General features: G+C 38.6%; 1 protein-coding gene across 1 annotated transcript; it reads right to left on the bottom strand.

Annotated features, from left to right (window-relative positions):
• Positions 1 to 754: 754 nt before the first annotated feature.
• LOC141003927 (ras-related protein Rab-38) lies at positions 755 to 10,176 on the bottom strand. Its single transcript, XM_073475406.1, has 4 exons — positions 9,521 to 10,176; positions 4,131 to 4,261; positions 3,861 to 4,010; positions 755 to 1,829 (listed from the first exon to the last, which is right to left on the bottom strand). The coding sequence occupies exons 1-4, from the start codon at positions 9,711 to 9,713 to the stop codon at positions 1,611 to 1,613; spliced, it is 693 nt and encodes a 230-aa protein (XP_073331507.1). The 5' UTR covers positions 9,714 to 10,176; the 3' UTR covers positions 755 to 1,610.
• Positions 10,177 to 11,035: the final 859 nt, after the last annotated feature.

The raw sequence follows: 11,035 nt of genomic DNA on the forward strand, positions 1-11,035 counted from the left end.
CGAAGGTAACGCTAGAATAAAATTCTCTGGGATTCTGTCTCCACTTCATTTCATTGATAATTTGACTTCATACGTGATTCACTTCTCTCCTGCTAAGCCTTTCCAGCATGTTTAAAGAGAAACTATTCAGACTGAGGTTGGACTGTGAACACCTGCTGCTGCATGAATGAATCTGTGTGAAGAAAGAAAGAAAGAAAGAAAGAAAGAAAGAAAGAAAGAAAGAAAGAAAGACTCCCAGAGAAAGTTGGCATTGTGTGCATTCTGGCTCAGTGAATGGTAATGTTCACAATTCACATGGGTGGGCGCAAAATGATAGCGTATTACCCGTCAGGCAGAGCAGAAAGTGTAGAGAACAACTGAGCTGAACACAGAGAAGCACACACACGCTCCTTTTGACAATCTATCATGTAATTAGGGTGAACGGACAGGATTTTAAATTGCAGAGGAAGACGACTGGAAAACACGTTCAGAGGACAAAGGCAGAGGGAGTGAAGACAGACATTTAATGAAAGCCGTGAAAATGAGGATGGAGGGGAAAAAAGGTCATTCATGATTTATAGCTATTCCACCGTTTGATGCTGTGTTGGAAGCATCTTCAAACCAAAGCACATGAAAATCAGATGTAGTTTTATTTCAACACAATCGTTTGTGTTAACAGTCAATCCTGACATAATGTAATCTACACTTTTACTTTTTGAATTAGTTCAAAATGCATCTTAAATATACTTTAAAAAAAATGACACAGCCACAAAACTTTGAGCTCCACAAATATTTATATTAAAACATCTCAAAACACTTTCAGTGCAAATTCAATGCATTTTGCATATTGTGCATTTACAACTGAACTACAAAAATCAAAAACATACAGACAGTACTGGCACAAACAAGCTTTATTCTCAGAATTCAGATTCTGATTTTAATATCAGAATTTGTAGTTTAAAGTCTGAATTCAGAGAAAAAAGTCAAAATTTTAAGAAAAATGACAAAATTTGTAATTTAAAGTCAGAATTTAAAGAAACAAGTCAGAATTTGAAGAAATAAGTCCGAATTCAGCGAAACAAGAATAATTTTTTTTACAGTGGCCCTAACCCTCTTCAGTACAAAACTCTTTTAACTTATATAAAATATCAATAGCTGCTTATGTAGCAGGTGTCACGACAACTGCTGCTAAATACATAAAGTAATTAGCATTTAATTTACAGACACAAACAACACAGTTATAGAAAAGTATTTTTAGTTTTTTAAATACAAACATAGGAACGATGTCTGCTGGAGATGTGATTAAAAGCACAATTTTATGAATATTAAAAAGTTTTTTAATTTGTTTTTTAACGACTGATTTTCAAAATGTCGTTATAAAAACGAGGGATTCTTGTGAAACTCAAGTGTGAAAGAATAGAAAAAAATTCTTATATTACCTGTATAAAAACATTTCAGTGTTACCTTTTCCAGAAAAAAAAGAAACTTTTGACTCAATTCCTGTTACAAAAATACATTTACAATAGTTTTTTATGGATTTTTCCCCAAAATCTGAAACTGTTACTATATTTCCTTTTAATGTCTCTGAGCGAGGGAGGAAGGAGATGCATCTGTGTTCTCTCCTCCCTCCTTCAGTCGTCTCTGTCTTTGGGTCTGAGCGAGGAGCATCCTGAACATCCGCCCAGTCCCTTCTCCGTCGTGTTGTAGTCGAAGCGAGGCAGAACCAGAACGCTGCCTTCCGCTTCGATTCTGGCGGCGGTGGCCGCGGCGTCGCCCGAGGCCCTCTCCTCCTCCACGGACATGATGTTCTTCACCAAGCATGTGATGGCAGCGTCGATGTTTGTGTTGTCCTGGAGAGAGAAGATGGAGGTGAAGGGGAAACAGCTTTAAGATGCAAATAAACATTCTGCGACAGGACAAATTTAGACCCAAGCTTATAATGTGCATACAAAGAATAACAAAAAAGCAGCTATTTTGAAGGTCCCATGAAGTTTTTCCACAAATACTGATCAAAAAATGAACCAGGAGGCCGTAAAAGTTGGTACGGAATGACCCTTTTGTGCTTACCGATGTCCTCTTTGATTATTTCCAGGATAATTGATGTTAACTCAAACAAAAGTATGAATAAAATGTGTTTTTAGTGTTGGATTCTCTTGACTTCTGTCATCTTTGAAGAATTTCGTGAACCCATATCCTTCTTGTTTTCAACAGGTTGTGAATATCGATTTCTCCTAAGCTGCCGACACAGTTGGCGCACACTGTTTTGTTAACGTTATTGTTTATTAGTTTGGATGCTCACGTCATTATCGTTATAGTTATCAGTATAGTTATTGATCTCGTTATAAAAAACTACTAATACTGTATATTGTGATGTTTTCTGAGACGGTTATCGTACCGTTAAAATCTCATACCACTGCAACCGACTTAGCCTGACCATGGACAGTGTATGCAGGACCTAATGTTGCTAACTGGGCTGCAGCACCTCTTAAAACGAGGTCATAACATATGCCGAATTCACCAGAAGGCCCAAATAATCAAGAATTTGTCAGACACAGCGCTTCACAATGTTTATAAAGTTTCTCCAAACTCAATAACTCACAGAATTGAGTGATTTTATAAGGGAGTCTGGGGAATTTCTCTCCCTCCTCATCTCCTTGCTGTTTTTCATTGTAGTTGCTGCGACTGTTTTGACCAATAACATGTTGATGTTCAAGTGAATGAATAAATGAATGTCGCGCACCATTTAATATGACATCTGCAACAATGACATTATCACTTTATACAGTTGATATGGGGAAAATGTGAGCAAATAATTGCATATATGTACTTTTTGGAGTCATGTTTCTGTCCACATGATGATCCAAGACCAACAGTTACTCTGTTTTTAGCTCTGTTTTTGGTCTCCACCATCTCCTCAGTGAAATATCTAGCTGCTAACTTTGTCATACGGTGTTTATCAGAGCTGTTTGTTTATGAAAACAGCTTCTATTTGTTGATGGAAACTCCGCTAATGAGAGAAGTGAGAGTGAAGCAAAACAATAAACTTGTGGGCGGTGAAGCCAAAACGGTGAACTGAAAGACGCTGGAACGATCCACAGAGCTGAGGGGAACTACAGTCGAGTTCGGCCCTTTCACATTTCGCACAGTTATTTTTATCCTTTGTTAACATGAGTTATGGGGTCAGATGACATCAGTTAAATCGGGTTTATCTCCTTTATCTCTTCACTGTGAAGGAAGTTCTTTGTTTGAAGAAAGAGGATTCAAAAGGTCATGAAAGCACAGACGGGAGATTAAGGCCGTAAGGGTTCTTCATTGTTCGCTATAAAAAGCTGCTGTTCCTTGCACCTGATCAATCCACACAGATCAATTGAATAAGTAGATAAGTTAAATCTAATCAGCCAAGTAGAACAGAAGTGACACAATATGTTCCTTGTCTGCAAATTCCTTTAACTTCTTTGAGGCATTAGCAAGAGGAGGCTGCAAGACTTCATTACCGAGAAACCTGAGTAAGTGACTGGGTTTAACTGGGTGGCTAACAAGACCTAAGTTTCCTGAGGTTAAGGGCTTTGATTTTGAAATGTGAGTGTGCTACTTCCTGTGTCTATGACAGACTCGATGCTACGAGACAATGAAATGTTTAAATGTTGTGGGGTTTTTTTGTTGGTTTCTTCAAAAAGAGAGAACAGAGACACTGAGAAAAGTGCTGAGAAGAGTCGACTTAGAAAGAGAAACTGGGGTGAATATTAAAAGAAAAGAGGAACTAATTGAAGAGTTGTGTGTTTGTGACAGGAGGCAAACAAAACACGCAGTGACGTTTGTTCACGGAGAGAAAAGATAAAGTCAAGCGTGAGAGAGACGGAGACACAAGAAAAACTTCGTACCTTGGCAGAGGTTTCGTACCAGCCGACGAATCCGTACTCTCTGGAGAAGTTCTCCAGTTTGGGCAGCTTGGGGCACAAACCGTGGCGCCGCTGGTCACACTTGTTGGCCAATAGCACAGCTGGAACCGACCTCCCGTTGCCAAGGGCGACCTAACAGAACCAGGAAGTAGCGGTGCGTTTTTATGCTGTAATCTGAAATGTGATGGCTACCAGACAACTCGTGTGCCCCTGCAGTGGTGGAAATTAAAACATTAAAATAATCATGTTTACCTTCGAGTCCAGGTCTCCTTTCCACTTGAGGACGGCCTGAAACGTGGACAGTCTGGTCATGTCGAAGACGACGAGGGCCCCCACCGCCTCTCTGTAGTACACGCGGGTCATGTTGCCGTAGCGCTCCTGCCCTTTTAAAGAAAACGGAGAAGATAACGTTATTTTTGTTTAGCGTTAATAAAACCCAATTAGATACCCGAAGATATTCTTATCTCTGAGCTCAACTTGATTACCACTTATATACAGACAAGGGAGAGTTCTTCTAACTTGTAGTGAGTCTTTCATTCTGGGCTGTGCTCAGAGTTTTATACCAACCTGACATAAACATCATTGTGACGCAACTCTTTATTTAATCCATTGCAGCATTGATTGCCTTTGACACTGTAGATTTATGGCTGCAGCTAACAACCAAACCTAACAAGCACAATGTTATCCATTTATTTCACTGTAATTCAGTATTTGGCTTAAATATAGTCAAAAGTGTGTGTATTTAACAAAATATGTGAAAATCAGTCTGTAATTCTTTGCTCACTACAAGCTAGCTTTATTTTAGAAAAATCCCATTCAAAACTTCCTTTGGAAATCAGCTAATTTATGGTGAGTGAAGCTAAATTCCAGGTTGGTCGACAAAAATGTTGTATAATTTCTTTACAAATGTGCTGATTGTTTTCTCAAATAAACAAATAATCATTTTGTCAGTAAAATAAAAGTGAATAGTTAAAAATGTCAAGTATGAATTCCTGTAAGTGAAGTGTTAAAACAGCTTGTTTGATTTGAACAATAATCCAAAACCCAAAAATAAAATGAAACCCAACAACAGTAGACGAAAATAATCTAATCTCTAAATAAAATTAGATCACAGACCATCATAAATACAGACAAAGTAGACTTTTTCTAATTTGTTCTGGGCTGTGTTCTGTATTTGAAACCTTTGCAGCCTTGATTTCCTTTGAAACTGTGGATTTATGGCTGCAGCGAACAAATAAACCAAACCTAACAAGCACAATGTTACCTATTAGTTTTACTGTAATTGAGTGTGTGGCTTGACAGTTAAAGTCGTGTGTATTTATGGAAAAAAATCTTGATTCAACAAAATGTGTGAAAATCAGTCTGTATTTCTTACTACAAGCTAGCTTTATTTAAAAAAAAATACCATTCAAAACTTCCTTTGGAATTCTGCTAATTTAGCCCCAAGAGAACGAATTTCCAGGTTGGTATAGCAAAATTCGTAGCATCTATTTATTAAACTAACGCAATTAAACAAATACTAATTTTGTCAATAAAATAACAAAACAAAATGTGTGAAAATGTCTGTAATCCTTTGCTCACTACAACCTAGCTTTATTTTTGGAAAAAAAAAATCCCATTCAAAACTTCCTTTGGAAATCTGCTAATTTATGGTGCGTGAAGCTAACTTCCAGGTTGGTATACAAACATTTTGTATGATCTTTTTTTCTCAATTAAACCAAAAAATATTCAAATGTGACCAAACAAAACAAAAACAAAAACACATTTTAATTTTTAAGAAGCTGTAACAAGAATATCGTTTGGCATTTTTTCTTTAAAACAGCTAAAGTTGACCGTTACTTTTGGTTCAACAACCAACCGATTAATTGATTAATCCTTGCAGCTCTAATATCTGTGTCTTGCTCATGGACGGCAGAAGCAGATACAGATTAAAATGAAATGTTAAACCATGTGTGTTCATACAGAAGAATGTTGTTGCATGCAAGTATCTGTGTCACCACGTGTGTGTGTGTGTGTGTGTGTGTGTGTGTGTGTGTGTGTGTGTGTGTGTGTGTGTGTGTGTGTGTGTGTGTGTGTGTGTGAGACTGAAGGCATGAATAAGTCTCTATCCTGGACGCTAACTTCCTCCACATGATCTTAATACGGTGGTGAATCAGCCAGCGAGCGTCTGAGAGAGACACACACAGTCACACAAACACACACACACTGCACATGACCTAGGCACCAACACAACAGCTGACACACAACGCGCACAAACGCACACATACAAGAGGTCTGACATTCTTCTTCCTTCTTCTTCAGCCACCAAGAGACTCGAATCTGTCTTATCACTATCTGATCGGTCGAAGCTTGAGATAGTGATCGAGTTTTTGCTGTTGTAGATTTTCAGTTTATGCTTCACTTAAAGATTAGCTAACCTTCTAAATAACACTTTAAAAAGGTTAAAATGTTGAACTTTTTGTAGCCTATCATAACGTTTGCAAGTAAAAAGTAAAATGCTATGTCATCTTTCAACACCACAAAGAGCTTCATAAGGATTTTACTGAGCAAGAAACAGAATTTCACACACTAAACAACACACAACAATGTGTCCGTGCATCAGCAGTTTTGCAAACTTCCTGTTTGGTGGTGTTGTATCAACCTTCAAGTCATCTTCACTCAGGAGTCAGTGGAAGTTTTGCATGAACTCAGGTTTTGGGTTAAGATTAAAGTGTTACTTTTTGTTGATTAGCCTATTAATATCAAAATATGTGAATGAATCCAATCCAAAACTTCCATTGGAAATCTGCTGATTTAGCCCTGAGTAAAGCTAACTTCCAGGTTACTGTACAAAAAGATGTCATAACATTATAAACAGCCTCTAAAACGAACCTTCATCTTCGTCTTCCAGTGCCAAACTTCCATTGGAAATATGCTACTTTAGGCCCTGAGTGAAGCCAACTTCTGGGTTGATCTGCAAAAAGACCCTAGCCCTTTAACTTAACGAACGATTTTGTATCTATCATTTAAAAAACTTAATTTACTTACTAATCTTGACACCTGTCACAATACATCTATGAATAACGTTCTGTAAGTCTCTACCCACTAAAAGCTAATTTCCAATTCAAAACTTCCATTGCAAATATGCTAATTTAGCCATGTGCAAAGCTAACTTCCTGGTTTGCCTACAAAAAGACATTATAACATCTTAAACAGCATCTTAAAGCAACTTGAGACATTGAACATACTAATCTTGACACTTATTGCACAATATATGAATAACATTCTGCAAGTCTTTACCCAGTACAAACTAACTGTCTTCCAATGCAAAACTTCCATTGAAAATATGCAAATTTAGCCCTGAGTAAAGTTAACTTCCAGGTTGGTCTAAAACACATCATGACTAGCACATCATACCGACTTTCAGCTGTGTGTTTTTGTGTTGATGGTATGAAAACTGACATTACATAGCGATTCAATCATGATCATACAAAACAGTCTGAGATTCTGACTCGAAAACACTTCTGCGATCTTGTATTAACCAGGAAATGGTGGCCTAGACTTCACTTCATCAAGATAAACACTCGCTCACTCACTCACACAAAACAGTGATGCAATTATCACTTTGACGCATTTAATCTGACTAACTGCTCTGTGTGAGAGAGAAAGGCCCACGTTTAAAAGCCTCCACGCAGTGACTCCAGTATGAAGTCATCACTGGACGCTGGTCTAAAGTCTGTCCGACTAACAGCCTCAGCCAGATCTCCTGATCTCAGATCTCCCTCTCTGTAAATAACGGCTTTTATCAGCTATCATGTCGGTCAACACCCATATGCTCAGTGGGAGGAAGAAAATCTACAGCGGGTGAGACAGCTGGGACATAAGTGCCTCCAAAAAGAAAATCAAATTACATGCAATTATGGAGGCATGATGGGTTTTATAACCAGACTAGAGCACGCCTTTTCCTTTTAAAAACACCAGATCTGGTAGGGGCGACTTTTCAAACGCAGAGAAAGAGGTTAACCACATTTTCTAGGCGGTCACTGCTTGAATCGTGCAGAGTCATCGTTAGATGTGTCAGCAAAATGCAGCCAGCGAGTGTGAAAACGCAGAATACTGTTTGTGTATCTGCTTCTCGGTCGCATACTTGGGTAATCTAATCTTGATACTAAATTAACTGAGAGGAGATCTGACATTTTCAAAATGATCTGCAGTGACATGTCAAAGCTTTAATCCAATATATCTGATTAGATTCTGAGTAATAAAAAATGAATATCCAAGAATTTCTAATGACATTCATTAATGACCAGTAAGAATCAACCTATTACATGTTGCGCCATATTTTTGCTGCGTCTGAGCCCAAACAGGAAATACAATATGCTTTAAATTACTTTAATAATCACTTTCATATAGATTTCATGTACTGCAATATCTGAGTATTAAATATGGGTTTGCATCAATCAATCATTTCAATCATTTTTCAAGCAGAAGTAGTCACACAATACCAAACGCTTCGCTCCGGCCTCTCAAATGTGAGGAATTGCTGCTTTTCTTTGTCATATATCATCATAAACTGAACATCTTATATTGCAAATTGATTTGAAAGACATTATTTACACGCAAGCCGATATCTCCGCTGTAGCTGCTGAGCTAAAAGCGTTTGCACACTGAACACACGTCGAGGGTTTAAATTAATATCCAGAGGCTTCTGGAGACTTGGATTACACCGAACAAGACATATGGAGCCGTGTTATGTTTTTTTTTCTGGTTGTTTTTTAATGTTTTAAAACAAGTCCCCATCTACTTCAGGTGTTTAGGAGAACGCTGCAGCGCTGTTTTGCTGTGAAGCTCCAGAAATGTTTTATAGACTACGAAACGAGTGTACAATACATTTTCATTCATACTACTAGGTAGATGTAGCCTTGAAATTATTTTTTGAAGACGTGAACCCAATCTGGCAAGACTGACAACTCATTTGAGCAGATGGGAGCTTCTAAGCCCGCCCTAGAGCCTACAACAGCCAATGAGTGGTATTTTGAGGTCATAAAATGGCTTTTTTTGGCAGGTGCCAAGTGTTAAATGTTCATTTTCAGTGATATCGTTGTTTTTAAATTCGAACTTGGATCATGTAAGACTATAAGATGTGGACCCATTGTGTTTTCCAGCTAATAGCGGCAATTACAGGTCATGTACAGACTTATTTTTGCATAAATAAATGAATAATTCAGTGTGTTCAAGCACCTATAGATTAATAATTCAGTGTGTTCAAGCACCTATAGATTAATGCCAGAAGCAACTACACAGCTTCTGACAGCGTTGGGGGGGAAAGACAATCACATTATAATCTTTAAAAAGAGCCCAACTCCCTGCCTGTACTCCAAATGGTTCAACAACAGCTTTGGGCTGGACTGGGATCAGCGTTCAGGATGATCATAGGTTGGAAAAACTTTTTTTTCCCCAACACTGAACAACTTGAAATGTCTGTTGACTCACCTCAAACAGACGCTGCTGTCTCTTGAGCAAGAGAAGTGGTATTTGACTATGCAAATAACGCATGAACGCCAGCTATTCTTTCAATGCATGCGCAATTTCTGGTTGACATAAAGACAATCTGGGAGGTTAACAGCTGCGCACACACTCCATGCATTCACACTGGGACGCACCGGCGATGTCCCACAGCTGCAGCCGCACCACCGTCCTCTGGTCCCAGTTGAGCACTTTGAGGGCGAAGTCCACTCCGATGGTGGCGCGGTAGTGCTGGGAGAACACCTGGTGCACGTAGCGCTTTATGATGGACGTTTTACCCACTCCGAGGTCTCCGATGACCAACACTTTGAGCAGGCGTTCCTGCTGCATCGTTCACTGCTCCCGGGTGGCACAGTGGCGTCTCCAAGAAGGCATGTATGGAGGCAAACAGCTGGAAAACCGAGTGGTAGTGCGCTATTTGGACACTTTTACGCACTGTTTGGACACCTTTACGCACTGTTAACCCTAACATTCATGTTAAAAGAGGTACTCTAAAAAAGCGATTTTTATTTGAAAAGATTAAAAAAAGATTAAAAAAATGTGGAAGTTTCTGTTGTTTTGCGTCCCAGCGTGTGTTCATGCTCTGTCAGCTCTCAGAGTTTGGATGAAGACGAAAAAGGAGAACTTGCTGCATGTTGAACTCTGCGAAAAGAGCGAAGGAAGAAGAAGAGAAACAGCTCCAGCGCTGTTATCTGTTCAGCCTCCGGTCTGTGTGCACATCTTGGTCTGCTGCCAGGAGAAACTGTGCGGTGAGGAGTCCGTCGGCAGTTTGAGCTGGAGCTGACTGGACGACCACGCCCCCATACTGTGTGTGCGTGCGTGCGTGTGCGTGTGTGTGTGTGTGTGTGTAGTTTATTGGGTGCACCTGAATTTAAATGAACTCATTAGTTAATCATGTGGCGCAACTTAGAAAAGCACACTGGTGGAAAAAACCTCTAAACTTTAAGTGTTTTTCCTTTTGTGTCACGCTTCACCTTAAAGGGGCACTACGTAGATTTATAGAAGAAATTCAAACTCAGAATTTTACAATATTAATAATAATACAGACACAGGAATATTTATCTTTTCCATTAGTGAACAAACAAGCTGTTCTCAGAGGAAAATAAAGTCCCCAGAACACTGTTTGAAGGTAGAAAGGTGGCAGGGTCCGCCACATGTAAACAAAGTAAAACAGGATGAAATGTTGTTGTCCTTTAAGTTTGTTTATTCAGTTTATTTCTCTTCTGATTAAAAATCTTTCCACAAAAAACACAAACTGTGTTGTTAATCTATACTTACTTCAGTTAAGGGTATTTTTTTGTTACTTCAGTTTTACTTTTGCGTTGAATTTGTTCCTGATATTAAACATTATAATAATAAAAATCAAACAAACAGAAAGATAAAACCACTCTCTTAACTTGGAAACACACGATACTCCATGACTGCTACTGTCGACTCTCACAGATTCATTTCGAAGCTCTGTGTTTACCCAAAATGTTGATTGGCCTCCTTTAAAAATACAAACATCAAACTAAATAAACTTTAAGTGTTAACCAGGGTTGTAGCCAGGATTTTAGAAATGCTGATGTCATGCCCCTCAACCCACACCCATCCACATTCACATTCATGAACACTGGAATTAAATCTATTAAACTTAATTATATGCTAAAAAA

Source organism: Pagrus major, chromosome 10 (assembly GCF_040436345.1).
Source record: "Pagrus major chromosome 10, Pma_NU_1.0".
NCBI lineage: Eukaryota > Metazoa > Chordata > Actinopteri > Spariformes > Sparidae > Pagrus > Pagrus major.